This window comes from Mastigoproctus giganteus, chromosome 1 (assembly GCF_048544385.1).
Source record: "Mastigoproctus giganteus isolate SK-2022 chromosome 1, ASM4854438v1, whole genome shotgun sequence".
NCBI lineage: Eukaryota > Metazoa > Arthropoda > Arachnida > Uropygi > Thelyphonidae > Mastigoproctus > Mastigoproctus giganteus.
The window spans coordinates 16,781,488-16,804,560 of NC_143575.1; the positions used below are offsets into that span (position 1 = coordinate 16,781,488).

Genomic DNA, 23,073 nt, shown 5'->3' on the forward strand with positions numbered 1-23,073 from the left:
CCCATTGGCTACCCCAGCATGCAGCATTCTCAAGATTGAACAAATATCACCATGTAGTTATTTACCTAGGTCACTTAGGTAAAGGCCCTTCTTCAGATTCCATAATGGATGAGGAATATTGTTTGTGTCCGAAAGAGCAGAACTAAAATATTTACAAACTATACAAATATTTAAAAAAAATAAATTTTTTCCATGGAACATCAAGCGCCGACCGGGCTAGCTGGGTGGGTAAAGTGCCTACCTGGCAACCCAAAGTCACGGGTTCGAATCCCACCTCTGGCTTGGATCAAAATACTGCAAAAAAAAAAAAAAAAAAAAAAAAAAAAACTTTGGGAGGTGCATTATGGCCACAGAAGCCGATGCGCCAACAACTACCAAAGAAAAAAAAAAAGGAACATCAAGTGATGCCAAGCTTGGCCATGTATTAGACGGTGAAGCATGAGGTTGCTGAACATTATGGAGGCAGTTGGCATGCATCCCACATATCCACTCTACATTATCAACAGAAAGTATCTGATTCTGCCCAGTAACAATTTGTGCCTCTTCCATTTAATGTACACCAACCTGGTGCATGCGCTTCACTGTCTAATACAGCATTTCCCAAACTTTAGTCACGGAACACTTTTCGTCTCACAATATATTTACAAAACACAAGTTTAGTGGGAGTCAAAACTGTTTGCTAATATTTTATTACATACGATGCACTGTGCATCAGGAGCATCTTTATTTCCAACATATGTAAAGCCGAAATTCAAATAACTGTCATCATACTTTCGTTTTGGTCTTTTATTAGTTGGTTCCTGTTTTTTCACTTCAGATTTTTGGGGAACAAAAGGCTACGGTTGTTCATTCTCACTTTGAATTGGGACAATATTGTGTTTTCATCGACCACAGTTGCAATACTAGAAGTACAGTGGATTCTGGTTATTTGGGCCACCAGTTAATCAGGGCAGCTGTTTATTTGGGGCAAATCTTAAAAAACAGAAACCAATCGAGAAAATAGCCAGGGTTTACTTCTCTTAATTGGGGCAGGAGACTGCAGCACTGGAGATTACCCTACTATTTTCTCTGACAGTACCACATGGTTCGGTCGAAATTCTGGAGGTCACAACCCCAAACCAATTAGCAGTCACCTGCTTATTGGGCTTTTCTGTTAGTGAAATCTATCATAAACGGACAGTAAACTCAATCTTACTGAATTTACGATAATACCGACAGCTGGAATTCCGTGGGTTATTATGGCGAAATGTGTTAACACTTCCACGAAATCTCCAATCATATAAAAAAATTAATTTTCAGATCTCTTTATTCCTATTTTTTAAGCTTTGTAACTTGTCACTCCGTTCTCACTTGCAATTTGTGTGCCGTGTTCTTTGTTATTGATTGTTTATCTTTTTACTGTTTTATATTTTAACCCCCACCCACAAATGTCAGTGAACAGAAATGTCAACTAGTTACTGTGTACATATTACAGTACGTATTAATTATTCCAATTATCACGTATATTCCAATTTTCACTTATCATTTAATTTTTTTAATTGGTAAGGTAATAAAGGGTAAATTTATATATCTTTGTTATTAAGATATGCTTAATATATCTTTGTTTTTATAGCCTGTGGATAATATTCCTTCTATTTTCGCTAATTAGAATCACTGTTTAATAGAATTAAAATTCAATTCAGAAACGTGATCGCAATGACCGGCACTTTCTATGCATTGTATAGTGAACGGTACTTTACTATGGTGAGTTCGTCGTAACGTGATTTGATTGTACAGTGAATCAATTGTAAAGGGGGGGGGGTACATTGTATTTTTAACTATTTATGTGAAACTTCGGATAATTGGGGCAGCCACTTAATCGGGCCAAAATGCACTAGGTCCAATGTGTCCCAAATAACCGGAATGGACTGTACTTGCTTCTCGTTTTCAAGTTTCTTTTTTCAACAAGAAATCCATGGTCATTTATTTTATTTTTAATATTTCAGAATACTGATATTTACCAAAAAAAAAAAAATTAGATAAGGAAGTGAGTTTAGTTATGATATCAACTCACTTCCCCCTCTCCTTCAACCCGTGTACTCCAGGCTAAATTGCATATGAATGGCATATTAGATCACTACATCGCTACTTTTTCATAGATATCATTACCTCTGTGCATACTGATAGGTGGAACAGGACTAGGGTATGTCTGCAGGGGCAAAGGTTGATGATGTAGAGCAAATATCTTTTAAGGGCACAAAAGGTGATATTGTTGTACGCAGCCTTAATGATGTTAAGAGTAGGAGACTGGCAGAATTACTTAACACGTACAAGTCAATGTTGAAAAAAAAGCTGCAAGTTAGGGTTGAATTTGAAATTGTCTGCAATTCTGCCCAGATATGATAGGAGGGAGTATATGATGAGAGCCTTATCAGTCAATTCGGCCCTGGAGTGATTGTGCAAGGCTCAAGAGGTAGAATTTTTCTACATGTTCATCATAGTATCCAACCAATTTGATTGGATACTATGATGCAGTCACAAAAGAACTGGATGCAGGGAATAACTTTGAAATTATATATTTGGATCTTAGAAAGGCTTTTGATACTGTTGCACATGGAAGACTGCTGCACAAATTGGAGCAGTGTGGCATTGGAGGCAAATTGCTGCTATGGATAAAGGGATGGTTGAGAGGGAGAAGACAGAGAGGGTAATCAATGGTCACTGCTCATCGTGGACTAATGTTATTAGTGGAGTCGCTCAGGGTTCAGTGTTGGGTCCATTGTTGTTTTCTGTATTTATAAATGATATTGATGATGGTATATCAAGTGTAATGTTCAAGTTTGCAGACAATACAAAGGTTGGCAGGGTTGTTAAGGACACTACTGACGCTATGCTGCTGCTGCAACAGGATCTGGAAAGGTTGAGCAGATGGGCGAAGAGGTGGCAAATGAAGTTTAACATTGACAAATGTAAAGTACTACATATGGGAAACAGTAACCCCAGAGCAACGTATCAACTCTGTGGTACTACACTGACAGTGGTAGAGAATGAAAAGGACCTGGGGGTAATTGTGCAGGCAGATATGAAGTTCTCTGAGCAGTGCAGATGGGTGCAAGAGTAGCTCACGGTGTCTTGTCAATGATATACAGGAATTTTTCTAGCAGGGATGAGGAGATTATTCCCTTGTATAAGGCAATGGTCAGGCCACACCTTAAGTACTATATACAGGTCTGGAGGCCTCATTTCAAGAAGGATGTAGAGCTGCTGGAATGAGTACAGAGAAGGGCAACAAGAGTAGTGAATGGAACAAAGGGTTACTCTTACGAAGAAAGGCTTAAGTTTTACAAATTACAGTGTCTGGAGACTAGGCACCGGCGAGGTGATCTGATAGAGGTGTATAAAGCCTTGAATGGTTTCAGCATGCTCAATGCTGATGGGATTCTTCCTCTTGCTCAGAATAATCACCTGAGAGGGCATATATTCAAATTGAGGAAAGACAGATGTAGGATAGATGTGCAGAAATTTGCCTTTAGCCAGTGGGTGGTTGGTTGGTGGAACAGACTTCCATCCCTTGTGGAAATTGATAGTTAAATAAATTTAAGGCTCAGCTGGACAGGTATTTCAAACGAACAGAGGGGTGAAATGGGAGTGGTTTTTTTTTTGGCTGATGCTGCATAAGCTTGCTTTCTTGCATCATATGCCTCTACTAATGCATACTGCCATCTAAAAAAGATGCCCAAAATGCATTGAACATAATAGAGAATGTGTTGGTCTGCAGTAATGCTGATAAAGAAACAACTATTGCATTTGATAATACCTGTGCTGTAGTTAGAAATGCATGTAGGACAAAAACTGTGCAAACAAATTGGATTCTTTGTTTAAATTAGATTAATTTATTAAAAAGTTAAATGGTTTGTATGTCTCCTTTTATATTAAGATAGGAATTCTTTTTTCTGTGATACTAAAATATCGTATATATCAAAATAGATAATAATACAACTACAATAGTTTCATTCCCATTAATTGCTTTTTTCTTAGTGTTTATCTTACACATATAATAAAATTTTTAAAAGACGTATTATTCTTATTGCTGTATTGTTATACAAGGCTTTTATTATATTTTATTTGTATTATTTTATTAATTTAAATGAATTTATTTTTAATATTATTATTCCTATATATATATAAAATGTACCAAAAAAAAAAAAAGTGAAATTTTGACACTTTTGGGGGACCTTATTATTACAAAACGTTAAAATTAAGGTCCCTTGAACTTTGTATTAACAAGATTCAACTGCATTTATATAATAATAACATTATACTAACATTATAATCCATTAATCGAAATCTAATCTGGAAATTATCTATGTAATTATTTGCCTGTGCATTTGTAATGATGTAATTGCTCCGCCCTGTTCTCCCATTGGCGTAAATAAATATTACCAGGAGGAAAACTTTTTTAATGTATAGAGAGATATATAAACAAATAATAAAAAAGTTATAAATACATATAGTAGTATTATATGATGAGCAACTGCTCTTGGTTACTTTGCACAAAGGGACAGTAATACTAAATACAAGTCTGAAAGCAGTGTGCAGACCTATAGCTTTAACTTCTATTCCAGGGAAAATAATGGAGTATCTGGATAAAGAAGTAATGAAAGCCAATCTAGACTGGAATGCAGTTATACTGTAGTCAGCATGGATTTCTTAAGGGGCAGTCTTGTCTGACCAATCTCACTAGATAAAATGATGCAGCAACCACAGACTGGAAGCAAAAAATAATTTTGATATTATTTACTTGGATTTCAGGAAGGCTTTTGACAGCGTTTCACATAAAAGACTGCAGTACACAGTGGAGCAATGTGACATTAATGGCAAGTTACTCCTATGGATAAAAGGATGTTATGTGGAAGAAGACAGAGAGTGGTTATCTTATCAATGGGCACTGCTCTTCATAAACTAATGTTTTCAGTGGAGTCCCCCAGGGTTCAGTGCTAGGGCCATTTTTGTTTTTAATATTTATTAATGATATTGATTAAGGTATATTGGGCTTAATGTCTAAGTTTACAGATAACACAAAGATTGGCAGGGAGGTTATTGATAGCTTAGCTATCAATAAGATAAGCTACCATTGCAGTAGTTTATCCAATAATCAGGATAAGCTACTGCAACAAGATCTAAAAAAATTAGGTAGATGGGCCAATAAATGGCAGTTAAAATTAACATTGACAAAAGGCAAGGCACTGCATGTGGATAGCAGTAATCCTAAACTAATGTACCAATTGTGTGGTACTACACTCAAGGTAGTGGGAAATGAAAGACCTGAGGTTAATTGCATAGCCAGATATGATGAAGCAATGCAGACAGGCTGCCAAGATAGCTCGTGGCGTTTTGTCAAATATATACAGAAATTTTGCAATCTGGGATGAGGTGATTATCCCACTGTACAAAGCGATGGTTAGACCACATCTTGAATAATGAATAAAGTTCTGGTAGCTTCATGTTAAGAAGGATATAGATCTGCTGTAAGGTGCAGAGAAAGGCAAAGAGATTGATGAAGGGAACAAAAGGATAGTCTTACCAAGAACAGCTTCAATTCTCCAAATTTCAGCATCTGGAAACTAGACACCTGCAAGGTGATTTGATTAAGGTGTTTAAGGCTTTGAATGGATTGAGCAAACTGAATGCTGATGGTATTCTTCCTCTTGTTCAGACTACACATATGAAGAGGGGGTATAAATTGAAACTGAAGGATGGTTGCAGAAGTCTGCCTCCAGCAACTGGGTAGTTGATAGTTTGTACAAATGCCTGTCTTTTGTTGAAGTAGGTAGTCTGAATAAATAAATTTAAGGAAGAACAACTAGATGAACTACTGCAGGGGATGGACAGTTGATGCTGCACCTTTCATTGCATCACGATGCAAATATATAGCATTGGGTTTTTAATCTACTTGGAGGTGGGGGGATCCACCTGACTTTTAGAACTTTTTCCCTCCACTTTGATAAAAGAAAAACCAGATATTTTTGTCAAATATCATTTGCCAGCGGCACAGTGAAAAGGAAGCCTAAAAACATCTGCCCTCTCCACCCCAGATTGACTTAATCCCAGGTCAAAAAGGTTACTAGAAAAGCCAGCAGCAAAAGTGAAAAGCTTGCTTTCTTGCATTATTTCAATTATATTAAAGCAGCAGCATTAGCATAGTTGAAACAAACCTTCAGCTATAATAATTGGAGCATATTTGGATTCTGTGGCAGTTCCTAGAAATTTCAAACCACACACACACATTGAAAGTTGTTTTAATGCAATATCAAGAAATTGTCTCTATATATATATATATATATATATATATATATATATATATATATATATATATATATATACACACACACACTGATTCACTTTAAACTCTACAGAGATGTGCTGCTATGTATCAAGTGTGTTAACAGTAGCCATTTTTATATTTTATTTATTTTTTTACAAATTTTTGATACTAATCCTGCCCTAATATTTTCCAATAAAGTCAAAATAGTAAAAAGTTAATATTTAAAAGCAGTTATGTGCATAGTTTCAGTTTTTAGCATCAAATTTCTTAAAAAAAAAATATCACTCCAAGTCACATGCATATGGTCAAGAAACCCACTCGTGAAAGGGACAATGATATTGATGCAAGAATTTTTCAAGTTTAATGACTAAAGTTTGGTCATTTCATTAAAAAAATTAAAATGTTTACGTTCCAGGACAACCACATGGTCAGAGGAGTTCACAAGATAGAGAGACTACAAGAAACAGCACCATTTTTAGCAGGCTTGAATCCTAGTCACTCAAAGCAAGTGTACTTACACACACCCTGGCATGTGACCACTCTGCTATGGCAGGGTAGTTAATGACATTAAGTCGAGGTGTGCTACAAGATCTAGATAAATTTGGCAAATGGGCTGAAAAATGGCAACTGACATTTAGGATAGAAAACAGATTAAAGTGAAAAAGAAGAGTAAAATCTTTTGTAACTTCTTTTACCTCCAAATTCAGGGTTGGGGAATATAATGGGATCTGACTGTCTCCCTCCACCTGGTTCAGTACAGAATATTCTTTACTGATTTTTGTTCTTGCTTGCATGTCCTTTGTACATGTCTAATTTTAACCCTGTTAATTATGCAATTTGTAAATAACTGTGATATAAGCTCCTCTGATCCAGGGTATACAAGTTTAAATGTTTCTAATTTTTTTTTTTTTTTTTTTTTTAATTCATGGCATTTGGATAGCACCAAGCTCTAAATAGTTGATAATAAGAAAGACCTAGGAGTAATCGTATAGCTAAATATGAAGTTCTCTGAGCAGTGCACACAAGTCAATGATATACAGGATACAGGGTTCTGCCAATGATATACGGGAACTTTGCCGATAGGTACAAGGAGGTGATGATCTGTTATATACAGCAATGGTTAGGCCATATCTGGAATACTGAAAACATTTTAGGAATAACAGATCTATTAGAAAGGGTGCAGAGAGGAGCAATGAGATTAGTTGGAGGTACAAAGGACATTCTTACCAATAAAGACTGGGGTTCTGTAAATTGCAGCATCTGTGGTAACCAAGCCGGAATGTTTGAGGCTTTTAAAAAAAAGTTTAAGAGTAAGCTAAATGCTGGTGGCAGTTTTACTACTCAGATGACACATACACAGTGATATTAAATTTAAATTGGAAAAGTATGAGTGCAGAAATTTACCTTCAGAGTGCAATTGATAGTTAACACAAACTTCCACCCGGTATTGCAGAAGTGGGTAGTTTGTATAAATTTAAAAAGGACTAGATAAATTATTAGAAGAATGAACAAATGAAGCAGGCAATTTTTTGGTCGATGCCATCATATATCAAACAATTGTCATTTAAGTTATGAAATGTTGTCATACCCATAACAATTTTGTGGTACTATTCTTTTGAACTCTAATGCTACTTCATAAAGTGAATCAATCCTGATTTTAAAAGCAGTTTGTTTACAACGAAGATACCTTTTCAGCTATAATAATAATAAGGTACAAGAAGTTCAGCTAAGCACACAGTGGAGCAGTTCACCCATATAAGGCACTTGACACAATCCCAGAATCTGTGACTTCAGGAATCACCTATCTAAAGGCAAAGGCACCACAAACCCAGCAAAGTACAGATTGATCACTCGTCTCCCAACAACGTACAAGATCTGACAAGCTGCATAACTAAGATATCAGACCACTTGAAGAGCCAGAACATCATGGGTAAGCAGCAGAAGGGTTGTAAGCAGATAATCAAAGGCTGCAAGGAGCAGTTGACTATTGATGTGGTAGTTATGGAATAAGCCTACAAGAAGCACCACAACCCAAACACAGTCTACATAGACTACCACAAGGCCTTCAACTCTGTGCCCTATACCTGCTGATAGACACTGAAGATCTACAGAGTCAATCCAACACTGACAAACTTCCTAGAAGCAACCAGGTGAAATGGAGGACCACCATCAAGGTCAAGAACATCACTCCCAGACCAATCCCCATCAGAAGAGGAATCTTCCAGGGAGATGCCCTGAACCCACTATGGATGTGTCTAGCACTCAACCAACTGTCCACCACGCTCAATAACAGCAAGTATGGATATACCCTAAAAATAGGGTGGTGGAACCTGTACATCTTCTCTCACCTGATGTACATGAATAACATCAAACCCTGTGGCACAACTCAGAATCAACTCCAACAGCTACTCCAGATCACCAATGACATCAGGATGCAATTTGGCCTAGACAAATACAAGACCCATGGATTGCATCAAGGACAGCCAGTCGGCCAAAACTACCAGCTGAAAACTGGTGAAGAGATTGAAACCATGACAGAGGAAGAGACCTGCAAATATCTGGGGATGATACAGGCTCATCAGTTAGAACACAAGGAGATCAAGGCCTGCCTGACTGAGAAATACCATCAGAGAATGAGAAGCCTGATCACAGATTGGACCAAGACAGAGGAGATTATGAGATCTACCAGGATAATGATGACCAAGAGCCGCCAACACCACCTAAGTCTGCCATTGAGACTGATAGAAGAAACAATGACAGAAAAATGAACAAAGAAGGTACTCCATAGCAGACACTGCAATGACCTCCAAGACTACATAGATAGTATGGCTTCCAACATATGGCTCACGACTGGAAGGTTCTTCCTGAGACTGAAGGATTCATGCTCCCCATCCAAGACCAGATAATCAACACCAGGAACCTTGTTTGTTATTTGGTTTTTAGTAGCATTAGCAACTAAGGCCATATTGCTCCGGGGATATGCGGTGGTCATTCCCTGACCTTTCCGCATCCTCCGTATTTCGTGGTCACGGGCTCTAACCCCACACCAGGAACTACATCACCAAGGAACCATGACAGATGACACCCAGGTGAAGTACATGCTTAGATGTGACCAGGTTTCCAGGATAATACATCAGAAGCTAGTGCAAAAATACCAGTTGATCAAAGAAAGTGTACTGTATTACAAGTACAATCCGCAGGCTGTACTAGAGACCCTTACTCGCAAACTATACTGGGACCATGCCATAATAAAGGACAAAACAACCTGCACAACAGACCAGATAATAACCCTCCTCAAAGAGAAGGAAATGGCTATCTAGAAGAAATAAGTCAAGCATGATTATGCCTAACGTACAAGTTAATGCAATTGCATCATTTCTGTACGTAGCAAACTACTTAAATAGTTATAAATTGGCATCATAAAGTATATCTCATATTGTGAATACCTTCACAAAGAGTTGCCATGATATTGCACTACCTCAAATAAGTAACGCTTCACCATAGGAGAAGACTATTGTTACTTATTCTCAGCACATACCATTACCCATATGGCACAGTTTCAAAGCTTTTTGCCGCCTCATTAGCCCTATTAGCCCTAAACTATTCTGTAAGCACGATTATGCCTTATTGTTATCTCAAAAACCGACAGTGAACCAATATTTGGATACAGGATAATGATTTATAATTTAACAAGGTATGAAGCTTTTTAAGGCAAAAAGACACTTCAATGATATGTGATAACATTGAAGTAAATTTAACTCCACAAATTTCTACAATTTGAAATTTGTGGAATTAAGGTTTTTCCATATAGATTCACTTTGTAGCTGCTTATAGATGAATCTATAAATAAAAGCTATGATAGTTTATTTCAGAAAAAAAAAAAAGGGCAGTGAATATATTAATGTAAAGAATTCTTATATAAGGACACACACTAAAGAAATCAAAATTTACCTGGGTTAATTGATTAACATGGTCCTTAATGCCTTGAACAAGCTTTGACACATCAGCTGTTACGTCTGCATTCTTATTCTGTGCAACGTCATTAAACCTATAGAAATAATTCAGAATAAGTCAAATTATAAGATGCACCACATAAGTTTGATTACTTTTTTTAGGCATATACACCAAAACTGAAGTTTGTACCTTATCAATTCTGGTATTGGCCAGGCTCAATTCATTTTGTCTCAAAGTAGTAGTATTTAGTAATGGTGTTAATAAACAAGTGCAAGTTGTTTAAATGTAGCAAACCTACAAGTAGTCAAGCTAGAGATTTTTTTTTTTTCCCCCCAAATAGTTTAAAAAAAAAAAAAAAAAAAGAGAGAATTGCCACAACCATCTATATAAGGTATCAGAGTAATAGATAGCAAAAATGCATTCAGTACACGAATGGGAAAATTTGTATTCGAAAACTGGCAACCTCATGGAAGAATGAGTTGAACCACTTACTATAAAATTTATGATATGTAGCGGAGAAGAAAAATTCAGGTTAGAAAAATAACTCCATTATTTTTCTAACCTGAAGCTACTCTAAAAACTAAAGTAATTTTTTAGGATTACCTTGACATCCATAGAATTGATTAACATTCAAACGTACTCTTAAGGAGAGTTTTGCTATATAGAGGACATTACTATAAATTTAGTAAAGATGTTTATCATAAAGTCAAAGCTATATAAAAAGTCATTCTGTCCAACTCTCAAAGTTACAAATGTTTTACTTTACCAGAAATAACTAAATGAATCTCTTCTTGCTGATATTTACTAATTGCAGACACTGAAGTAATTTTAGATATTCTCACTCCTCAAACTTACGTTGGGTACCAATTACTTATAAGCAATTCTTAATCTAAGATATATCCGATTTCTTTCAGTTAGTATTACTTCCTGATGCAGGAATTTCTTTTTTTTTTTTTTTTTTTTTTTTGAGGATTTTTGTGCAATAAGAGAGAACTACATGACTGTGGCAAACAGTATATCACACTGGTATTTTTGCTTTGTCAACTCCAGCAACAGTATGATGCAGACATGGCAAACAGCAATCAATGACAGTTGCTAATTTCATTAAACATTTACACTGCCAAATTTCTTATAACTGCAGATTAGAAATGAAAACGTCATTACTTATCTGTTTTTCTAAACTAATCATACTTTTGGTACTTTTTTGTTATTTTTACTTAATATTTAAGTTATCATTTTTGCTAAGAATTTCAAAAATATTCTAAAAGGTAATCTGTGAACTCATCCCCCCCCGACTCCATTTAAAACTAACAGCAAGAGCCATTGGTATCATGTAGTGATGGGCAGGCACAATCAAGAGGCTATAATAGATTACAGCAAATCATTTCATTTGATTATATCATTTGAATAATACAATCAAATGATTGGTAGTCAGTAACTACTAGTCATTTGATTATTGAAATCTCTTGATTACTATCCATTTGATTATTGAAATCTCTTGATTACTATCCATTTGATTGGAAATCATTCAATTATGCCTATCATTAGTATCATGTTCTTGTTCATGCAGCAGAACAGGAGATGCCTAATGATTAGCAAAAGTGACAATAGTTAACTTTGCCTGCATCACACAATATCGTCCAAATCTATGCTAATCTTGCCCTATATTTTTCTGTCATTTTTTTTGAATATTGACAAAAATTAGAACTGCTATAGGAAAAGATGCAAGTTCTTTTGTTAGACCATACATTTCTCATAATTATTTGGTACTTTGGTAAGAATACATATTTAAAAAAATATGTCATCAATATTTTAGGAAACAGAACACTCACCTACTAATAACATCAGTTTGCCAGTTTTCAGCCACAGCCATCCGACGATGAACAACACTTATACGATATATGAGTACAGTAGCTGATGTAAACAACAAGACAAGCCTGTAAATGTAAAATAAAGACCATAATATAGTCTTTACTATATCTGTGAACTTAACAATAGCTTTACAATAAATATTAATTGAAAAAACAATAAACATTTAAAACACCCTAAATAAAGTTGCTGTAGAACAGGGTTTCTTAACCAGGGGTCCACGGACCCCTTGGGGGTGTGTGGAAGGATTTCAGGGGGTCTGTGAGCTTGGATGGGGAAAAAAACAACTCATTAATTTCCTTCACTTATGCATGTATGTAATAAATTACAAATTGTATTAGCTGTATCTGTAGTCACCAATAGAAATAACAGATATTTTCATATCATATTATAGTTATTGCATATCTCGAAAAATCGCTTACGCTCATCGTTACTTTGAAATTACGACAGTTATTTCAAAGACCGCTAGATTGCAGTCCTGCTGTGGACAGACTATCGTGCGATGTAGGCGGCAAACTATCCGGCAAATCAGCGTCTAGTAGGCCACTTTTAATACGAACAGACATGCTGGCTACGAGAGCAAGCCAGGTATGTTCAAACACATCCTACGGTTTAGATAACAGTTGAAGTGTGTAATTTAACCTTTTCGCTGCTATGTGCGTGTGTATCGGTCCAACGGTGGAGGCCCCTGCAGTGCTACAGGCATGTATGCACGCCCACCATGTCTGTCGATGCATACGGTCTTCGCATGTCTTTCTTAGTTGCTAATATTGCATTAATTATTTAACATTTGTTACAGACCAAATTTAAGTTGAAATGTCGAAGAAAAGGAAGTATGATGAAAACTATGTATTATTTGGTTTCACTTGCATTAATGAACTTGACAGGACTCAAATACCGCAGTGTTTTTTGTGTGGAAAAATTCTTGCGAATGGAAGTATGAAGCCAGCAAAACTGAAAGACCATCTCAAGTCTGTCCATGCTAAAAATGCATCTAAAAAGGTGCTGGTTTTTCGTGCGAAAAAATCTCAATTCAAAAAAGCAGGGCACTTCCAAAACTTTGATTTGCCATTTCACGAAAACCTTTTCTTGAAGCATCCTATAAAGTTGCTTACCGGATTGCCAAGCAAAAGAAGCCCCACACTATTGGAGAGACTTTAGTAAAGCCATGTGCACTGGAAATGGTCGAACTGGTCTGTGGACTGGAACAGAGAAAAAAAACTGGAAGCTGTTCCCCCTTATCAAATGATGTAATACATTCTAGAATATTTATGTCTTTTAATATTTTGAAGCAGGTCATTGAGGAAATGGCAGCCTCGCCATTCCCCTTCAGTATGCAATTGGATGAAACTACAGACATTTCTCAATGTAGCCAGCTCCTTGTTTTTGTTCGCTATGTGCATGCTGACGCCATCAAAGTAGAATTCTTATTTTGTGAGTCTCTTTCGGAAACTACAAAGGCCATCAGCATTTTCGAAATGGTAAAAAGTTTTTTTTACAAACAAAACTTTGAATGGAAAGGAAAACTTCATTCTCTTTCAATCTCTCTACTGATGGAGCTCCTGCAGTGCTTGGTAATACATCTGGTTTTGTTACTTTAGTGAAAAAAGAAGCTTCTCAAAAGTCATTGTCACTCATTGCTTTTTACACAGACATGCACTGGAAACAAAGACTCTTCCAACAACCCTGAAAGAAGTATTGTCAACAGCCATAAAAGTTATCAACTTTATCAAAAGAAGTTCTCTGAATCATCGTATTTTTAAAAGATTTTGTCAAGAAATGGGAGCAGAATATGAAGTGCTTCTCTACCACACAGAAGTGCGCTCGCTTTCAAGAGGAAAAGTCTTGAAGTGCTTGTTCGAACTAAGGGCAGAAGTTTCACTTTTTCTGAAAGAAAGAGAAAACCCACTCTTGGAACATTTTGAAAAGAAGGATTTTATCCATGAGTTGGCTTACCTGGCAGATATTTTTCGCCATATGAATGAGATAAATCTTTCCATTCAAGGTCATGAAGTCACCATTATGAATGCAACTGAAATATTACAAGCTTTCTTATAAAATTAGAAATTCTTGCTAAGTTACCAATATGGAAGAAGAGAGTAGAGATCGACATTCTTACTAACTTTCCACTGTTGCAGGAAGTGCTTTACCAAGATGTAGTTGAAATGCAAACTTCTCTCAATTTTTTTGAAAAGAGATATCTGCAAACACTTGGAAACATTACAGAACTCTTTTAAAAGTTATTTCTATCTTGATTGGTTGGTTGGTTATTAGGATTTTTATGGCGCATCAGCATCTAAGGCTATAGTGCACCAATATTTCTATCTTGATGGCATGAAAACTGACCCATGGATCCGAAATCCTTTTCTTTCTGATATAAACTGTATCGAAGATGTTGACTTAACCAAAGATGAACTCATTGATCTTAGGTCAAAAAACTTACTACGATTGGAGTTTACCTCAAAAAGCTTTGGAGAATTCTGGTGTTCTCTGAGAGAAGCCTATCCTCGTCTTGTAAAGCAAGCTATGGAAGCTTTGATACCATTTGCAACAATATATCTGTGCGAATCGGGATTTTCAGCACTTGTAACTTGTAAAACAAAAAATCGAAATCGATTATATGTGTCCAACATGACGTGTGTTGCCTTGTCAAATACCACACCACAGTTTAATGTTCTTATTCAAGATAAACAACTACAGTCTTCACACTGATATGTCCTTAAAAAATAAAATTTAACTTCAACTTTCCTATATTTTAAATGTATTGTATTATTATTCAATGTGTTAAGAAAGAAACACATATATTACTGTATAATGTTTTTTTTAAATTTTCATAACTATTTCATTAAACTGGTTTTTTTGTAATTTTATTTAATGCATTTAAAAACATTATTCTGAGAAGGGGTCCGTGGCATTCACCTGACTGGCAAAGGGGTCCGTGGAACTAAGAACCCCTGCAGTAGAACAAAATTCAGACTTTTTTGTCAAAGAAAATTATGTATTGTTAAGCCTAGTGGATTTTATATCTGGCTTATTTCTGTCTATAAAAGGGATTTTTTTTTTTTTTTTTAAATTTCTTACATAGTGGTAGTGTGATCCAAGGGGCTTAGAGGGGAACAGGTATCCTGTGTGTTATCAGACACTTAGTCTAAAATATTGAAGGATCCAATATCTTTCTATTACAGAAGATTTAGGAGAAGTCTGGTTGGCCGGCCTCCCTAAAATTCACTCGTGCACACCTTCTCGACAGCAAGCCCTGTTACGTCACTTAGGTGGCAATGAACGTGTAGAGTGGTTCTCTTCAAAATGCCTGGTCAGCATGAAGAGGAAAAGACCAAACCCTCCAGCATATGACAGCACGACAAAACAAATGGCCCTCAATCCCCAGCAACGAGAGGATCAGAGTGGAAGCAGAGGGTGCTAAGAATCTCTGGGTACAATCAGGCTGCCATGCACGGAAACTGAACTTGGCCTGTTACAACGTAAGATCACTCATCGGTGAAGACAGGATATTAGAGCTGGAAAAGGAATTAGAAAATGTGAATTGGAATATCATCGGTTTGGCTGAAACAAGAAGAAGAAATGAATCACTTATAAGTCCATCAAGTGGAAATCTGCTGTACACCAATGGAAACAGTGAAAGGAGCAAAGGTGGAGTTGGGTTTCTGGTCAATAAAGATTTAAAAAACAACATTTTGGAATTCAAAAGTACATCACCAAGAGTGTCAAGACTAATACTCAAGATTTCTAAGAGGTACAAGCTAAAGGTTATAATGATTTATGCACCAACGTTGAGCCATGATGATGAAGAGGTTGAAGAAATGTACACCAAAATTGAGTCTTCTAGATGAGCAGAAAACCCACTACACTATTATTATGGGGGACTTCAATGCTAAGGTTGGAAAAAGACAAAACAGTACAGAAAGGGGAACTATACGAAATTTTGGAATTGGTGAAAGAAATGAAAGAGGCAAAAGACTTGTGGAATTTGCAGAATCTCAAGGATTGTCAGTAATAAACACTTTTTTCAAGAAAAGGGTGAACAGAAAGTGGACATGGAAGAGTCTAAATGGATTAACAACTAATGAAATCGACTTCATCCTCACTAACAGAAGATATATTGCGAATAATGTTACCATCTTGAATAAGGTAAATGTTGGAAGCAATCACAGAATGGTAAGATGTACACTTGATATAGATGTAGGAAAGGAAAGGAAAAAACTGACTCAAGTAAATAATACAAAGGTCTTTAAGATAACAGAAGAGGAGAAAAAGCAGTATGTACTGGAACTTAAGAACAAGTTTGAGCTTCTGCAGACTGCTCAGGACCAAGATATCGACAAGGAATATTACAACTTTCTGAAAGTGATAAAGCCCAAGAAACCTACAGAGAAAAAGAAATCCAAAGCAGAAAAAATTAGTCAAGAAACACTTGTTATGATGAACCGAAGGCGAAAAATGAAGAGCAAGATAAACACTGACAAGGAGAAAATTGAGTATACTGAGTTATGCAAAGCCATTAGAAAGAGACTCAGAGAGGACATAAGAAGATTTAACACAAGAAAAGTAGAACAAGCATTAAGGGAAAACAAAGGATTTAAATCAGCAGCCATGAGCAGTAATACAGAAAGACAAATGATACTGAAACTGAAGAATAGCGATGGTGTACTTATAAACAGCAGAGAAGGCATAATTCAAATAGCAGAAGACTACTATAGAGAATTATACAAGGAGCGAGGGAATGATGCCAGCAGTGGGGAAGATGGATTGCAAATTAGCAACACATACAATATACCCGATATTCTTCCTCATGAGGTAGAACATGCATTGAAGAAAATCAAGAATCAGAAAGCCTCGTGGGAAGATGAAGTTACTGTAGAGTTGTTAAAATTGGGAGGAAGAGACATAACACAAAAACTGGCAAGGCTCTTCACAAAGTGCATTAGAAACGGTGTGACGCCTAAGCAGTGGAATAATGCAATCATTGTTTTCCTGCATAAGAAAGGAGATAAATCAGAAATTGGAAATTATAGACCAATTGGCTTGTTATCCCACATCTACAAGTTGTTCACAAGGGACATTACTAACAGATTAGAAAGAATACTTCATGAGAATCAACCGAAAGAGCAAGCTGGCTTTAAGACAGGATTCTCAACTATGGACCACCTTCAAGTAATATCACAGCTAATGGAGAAAGCAAATGAGTATAAAACACCATTATGCCTGGCATTTGTGGATTATGAAAAGGTATTTGACTCCATACAGCATAAGGCAATGTTTCGGGCACTGGAAAGACAAGGCATAGATACCCAACATATGATTTTGAAGAATGCTATCTCCTTTATTAGACTAGACAAAGACAGTAAGAAATTTAAAATCGAGAAAGGAGTTCGACAAGGAGACACAATATCTCCGAAGCTGTTTACTGCTGCCCTTGAGGAAGCTTTCAGAAGATTAGACTGGTCGCAGAAAGGAGTCAATGTGAATGGAGAGTACCTTAAACCATTTACGATTTGCAGATGACATTGTGGTCATAAGCCATGATCCCAAAGAATTAGAGGAAAATCTTAATCAGTTATGCACAGTTAGGATTTTGGACTAAAGATGAATATAGCTAAAACAAAAGTAATGATGAACAAGTATGCCACAGAAAGGGAAATAATGATCGAAGGAGCAGTAATTGAAAAGGTGGAGTCATATACTTATCTGGGACAAGTTATTAGCTGTAATAATGATAAATGACTGGAAGTCAAGAAAAGAATAAATTTTGGATGGATAGCATTCAGGAAATATAGTCACATACTGAAGAGCAATATCCCAGTTTGTCTGAAACGTAAAATAATGAACCAATGTATACTCCTCACCATGACTTATGGAAGTGAAACTTGGGCACTCACCAAAAGAATGGAAGAGAAGCTGACAACCACACAGCGAAGAATGGAATGAATTATATTGGGAATCAGACTGTTAGATAAGAAGATATCATTAGGCAGCAAACTCAAGTAAAGGACATTCTTATCAAAACTAAAGAACTAAAATGGTCTTGGGCAGGACACATAGCTTGAAGACATGATGACAGATGGACTAAGAAAATAACAGAATGGTATCCAAGAGAAGATAGAAGAAAACCTGGAAGACAAAGGCGGAGATGGATAGATGAAATTCATGAGTTTGTGGGTAGTAAATGGATGGCCAGTGCTCAAAACAGAAGGAACTGGAAAGTTGCTGGAGAGGCCTTCATCCTGCAGTGGATTGAAAATGGCTGATGATGATCCATTACATTTAAAACACTTCTCAGTATCACCAATCATACTGCTTGACTAGACAACTCATTTGTGTCTTTTGAACAATGCAAACACTTTGAACACAAACTGGCAACTATTAAAGTAAACGATGGCAAGCTTACACAGCATCAGCAAAAAAAGAAAAAAAAAACACTTCCCATTATCACCTATCCACCCCTTCTAACAGTTTGTCTAATCCTTCCTTGAATTTATTGAAACCACCCACCTCTACAACACCAAATGTATGCAAAAACACATCTACCCTGCTTGCATCCCTCTTTAGTTTGAATTTATTCCCCCTCATGTGTGTAATAAGGCTAAGGATTCCATGATCATTGAGCTTACTCAATCCATTCAAAGCCTTAAATAACTCAATTAGATCTCATTCAGACCTGGAAAATGTGGCCTGACCATTGCTTTTATACAATTGGATAATCACCTCCTTATCCTTGCTAGCAAAATTCCTGTATACTAATGACAAAATCCCATGAACTGTTCTGAGAACTATACTTTACATGCCACTAGACTAAGGTGACCATTTGTCCCCGAAACAAGACTTGTGTCATGGCTTATTTTTGTTCCCAATTCTGTATTTCTTCCTTAAAGTTATATAATAATGAATATGAGACAGGAGCCATGATTTTGCTATTAAAATTAAAAGTATTAAAATTCTGCTAATCTGGCAACAGTGTAATCATACCGGGAAACTCTGAGGTCTCAACTCAAACATTCAATCACGATGAGTTGTTTAATGAATTTACTTACTTGCGAACATATTTATCGGGAAGAGACAACGAATGGTTCAATTCTATGGCCCTTGCTAAGAAACGGTGCAAAGCTCTTCTTCGTATGAAAGAAAATAATGTTCTGCATGCTAACATGAAGAAAGTTGTTAGTCTTATGATGTGCCTCCCTGGAAGCAACGCTTTTGTTGAAAGAGTGTTTTCTTGCATGAACTACATATGGAGCAATAAAAAATCACCGCAGAAAGTAGAAACAATGCGAGCTATCATAGCTGTTAAAATCAACATGCATTTATCATGAGAGGCCTTTAGTGTGAAAATATCAGCAAACCCTGCTATATTGAAAAAAATTCATTCTTCGGACAAATATACAGCAGTTAATTAGTGCAATGCAAACATTCATGTAAAACGGGTTTTCAAATGTTCAAATAAAATGATTATTATTACTATAGAATGAGTATTATTTAAGGTCCCGCATCAGGCCGTGTGATGGCTGTTTGTGTTAGAGTCACCTCTCTGATTGCTGGGGTTAAGCACCATCAGGCGTGGTCAGTAGTTGGAGGGGGTGACCGTTCTTTGGCAGTCAGTGCTGGTCCACAGTATAATGGGCTGAGATCCAGCCGAGGGCATTTATATAGTCCATCAAAGGGCTCATCCTCTACCAGGAGTAGGGAATGGGCCCTTTATAAAAAAAAAAAAAAAAAAAGTCCTGTGTCCCTGGAAACCCCAAGGAAAAAAAAAAAAAAAAAAAAGAAATGGTCACCTTACACTAGACTAGCTTAAATAGCAGATCGGCTCTTGTTTTCAAAAAAAGTAGTTTTTTATATTTCTTCTTCCTGTCCAGTATTAGGCCTAGTGGCCTGTTACGGTCTCTCTCCATCTTTACAGGGGTCTGTAGTTAGGAGTCTCTCTACATGTTGGATCCATCTGTTTCTGCAGGAGTCTATATAATTCAGTACTGAGATTGTCTACAGTTCTGACAGGATGTCTTGATTTCTTTTCCTGTCAAGTCTGGTACAGCCTGCAGTTCTGCGCATGAAACACATTTTTGCACCAGTCAGCCTCTTCCTATCCCCTTTGCTCATTGTCCATGCCTCAGAGCCATAGGTTAGGATAAGTCTGGTGAGGGTGTTACATATCAGCGTCCTTGTTTTCTTATGCACCAGATTAGATTTGAAAATATGGTTTATAGAATGTTTTTTTATATTTATACAAAGTTTATTTTATTTTATTTTTGGCAATGAGATGTAGCTACAAACATACTTGTATCAAACATGGGACCTTTTCACCTTTCACTTGTATTCAGCTTTGGGAGCATCCTTTTTCACCATCCAACAATAATCAGCTAACATGGCAGCACTCCTGCTTTTGTATCTTTGTTCCATCATTGCAATGTCTTGATGGAAGTGCTCACCATGTTCGTTGCTGACGACATTACAGTTTGGCAGGAAGAAATCCAGATCCAGGTCCAGGTGTGAGTGCAAGGAATGCATCTTCAATGACATGTTGCACTCCAGTTTTTCATAAGAAGTAATGAGATCTTCCACAAGCTTTCTATAGTTGGCGGCTTCAATATTTCCTAAAAAACCAATTGAAACATTTAGAAAGGCTTTCTGATTTATCACTAAGGACAACATTCAAACTGTTCATCTTTGAAAAGCTGCCTTATTTGTGGAGCAATGAAAATGCCTGCCTTAATCTTCTCTGTACTAAGTCTTGGGAAAATTTCTTGTATTATTCAAGTATGGAATGCAGGACCATTCACTTCCCAAGTATGTGAATGCAGAACCATCCACTTCCAAAGCCTTCACGAAATTTCTCACAAGCCCCAGCAGTTTGATGTGGAGTGCATTAGCATTAGTAGAGGCATACGATGCAAGAAAGCAAGCTTATGCAGCATCAGCCAAAAAAAAAAACTGCCATTTCACCCCTCCATTCGTTCCAAATGCACGTCCTACTCAGCCTTAAATTTATTTAGGCTATCAACAACTTCCACAACAAAAGATGGAAGTCTGTTCCACCAATCAACCACCCGCCGGCTAAAGGCAAATTTCCACACATCTATTCTACAACTGTCTTTCCTCAATTTGAATCTATGCCCCTTCAGGTTCTTAATCTGAGTAAAAGGAAGAATTCCATCAGCATTCCCAGCAATTTCATCCCAGAATGGTGGAAGCAAAACTTTATTTGGATCTACCAGAGGTTCATATGCTACATTATTCATTCCAGGTGTTAATGATTTTCGTTGAGGCTGACTCCTCTTCTTGTAGTGTATATCCTTGGTGTGACTATTCCACTCGCAGAGAAAGCAACAATACATAGTGTAACCCTTTTGTAGTCCTAATAAAATGGCACTTACCTTTAAATCACAACATATCTGCCACTCTTACTTCTGATAGTGTACAAAGGATGTTCTCTATGTTTGCATATGTTTCTTTTTTGTGGACGGCATATGAAAGAGGTATTGAAGGCAGAATATTTCCATTGTGTAATAACACAGCTTTTATTATTATCATCATTAGCCATATGGTGCAAGGAAGCCTAAAGCATTTGCTGAACCAGCCAAAAAAAAATAATTTCTCAGTTACAGAGAGAGAGAGAGAGAGAGAGAGAGAAAGAGTCAGAAGGGAATCGCCGAGAAAGAGAATGATGATATCCAGCTCAGGACCCTGGGTGTGCCAAGCCCATACGCACCAGATGTGAGCCCCTGGAGTTAAGGCTAACCTTAGAAGCATCTATAAATAGTTGCCATTTTTCAGGAATGTGCTTCATGTTCATTGCTGCCATTAGACCATAAACATCCTTACAAACAGTGAGTTCACCTTCTGTTTGATAGAATTTATCATAATCTTTATTTAGAGTACAAAATGTCACTTTCACAGAATGATCCAGAAGATTCCACAGTTGTATCCTGAGGCCAAAAGCTCTGCCTTATTCTTTGGCAGTTTGAGATCCCCAATGAGGTCATTAAGCTCACTTTCTGCGATCCTATGTGATTCAGAAAGATAAAGGTTTGGACAAAATGGTGGATCCCTTGATGTAGACAGCTGCTGTGCTTCTTCGTGTATATCAAGTTAATGTTCATCAGCATCTTCATCAGAGTATACAGAAAAATGGTCGGGTAGTTCAGGAATAGGTAGTACTTCACCGAGAGGCACAGGACGAATTGCAGATGGTATATTTGGGTACATCACTGTCCATTTTTTCTTCATTGTCATCCCTTTTCTAACAGGAGACACCATACAGAAATAACAGTCTGTGACATGAATTGTTGGCTCACTCCATATCATGGGCACTGAAGGAATAAAACGTCCCTTTTTATTTGCCCACATATTGAATTTTGTGGAACAGATAGTGCAGCATATGCGTGGAGCCCAGTTCTTGTCCTGGTTGCCTACTTTACACCAAAATACAAGAAGTAGGCTTTTTTTATATCTCGAATTAAGGGGCCATTTCTCCACATAAGTAGCACAAATCATCCAGACTATTCACACAATTATTAGGCATATAGGGTGCAAGAATATTAGCTGATGCTATCGAGGCAGTTAGGTGGGTCGGAAAACTGCTAGCTTGGGGGGAGACAAAGACCAATAGATTGACAGTAGCCACTGGCAGAGGTGAAAGAGATTCTTGCACTGCTTCTATCAGAATGAGCAGAAGCCTGAAAAACAAGATGCATGGTATTTCAGAGACTGCTGGGAGCCATTGCGGTACAAGTAAACACATGGGTTGTGTTAGGGTAGCTAAGAATAGAAACAGGTGCAGGTATACTTGCGTGTACACCAATGCTAGGAGTTTAGTAAATAAATTTGATGAATTTGAGGTATTGCTCAAAACATCGAAGGCAGATATTGTTGGGATATCAGAGACGTGGTGTCACACAGATATAAGGGATGCAGAACTGCAATTTGGGGAGTAC

At 36.9% G+C, this 23,073-nt stretch overlaps 1 protein-coding gene across 5 annotated transcripts in view; it reads right to left on the minus strand.

Annotated features, from left to right (window-relative positions):
* LOC150090585 (GRAM domain-containing protein 2B-like) overlaps positions 1-23,073 on the minus strand; it is a 196,386-nt gene that overhangs the window by 5,801 nt on the left and 167,512 nt on the right. For all 5 annotated transcript variants that reach the window (XM_090378926.1, XM_090378898.1, XM_090378908.1 and 2 more), the window contains 2 exons: positions 12,091-12,195; positions 10,256-10,352 (listed from right to left, as the gene is read on the minus strand). In XM_090378926.1, the coding sequence (XP_090235052.1) occupies positions 10,256-10,352; positions 12,091-12,195 (202 nt within the window). The remainder of the gene's footprint in view (positions 1-10,255; positions 10,353-12,090; positions 12,196-23,073) is intronic.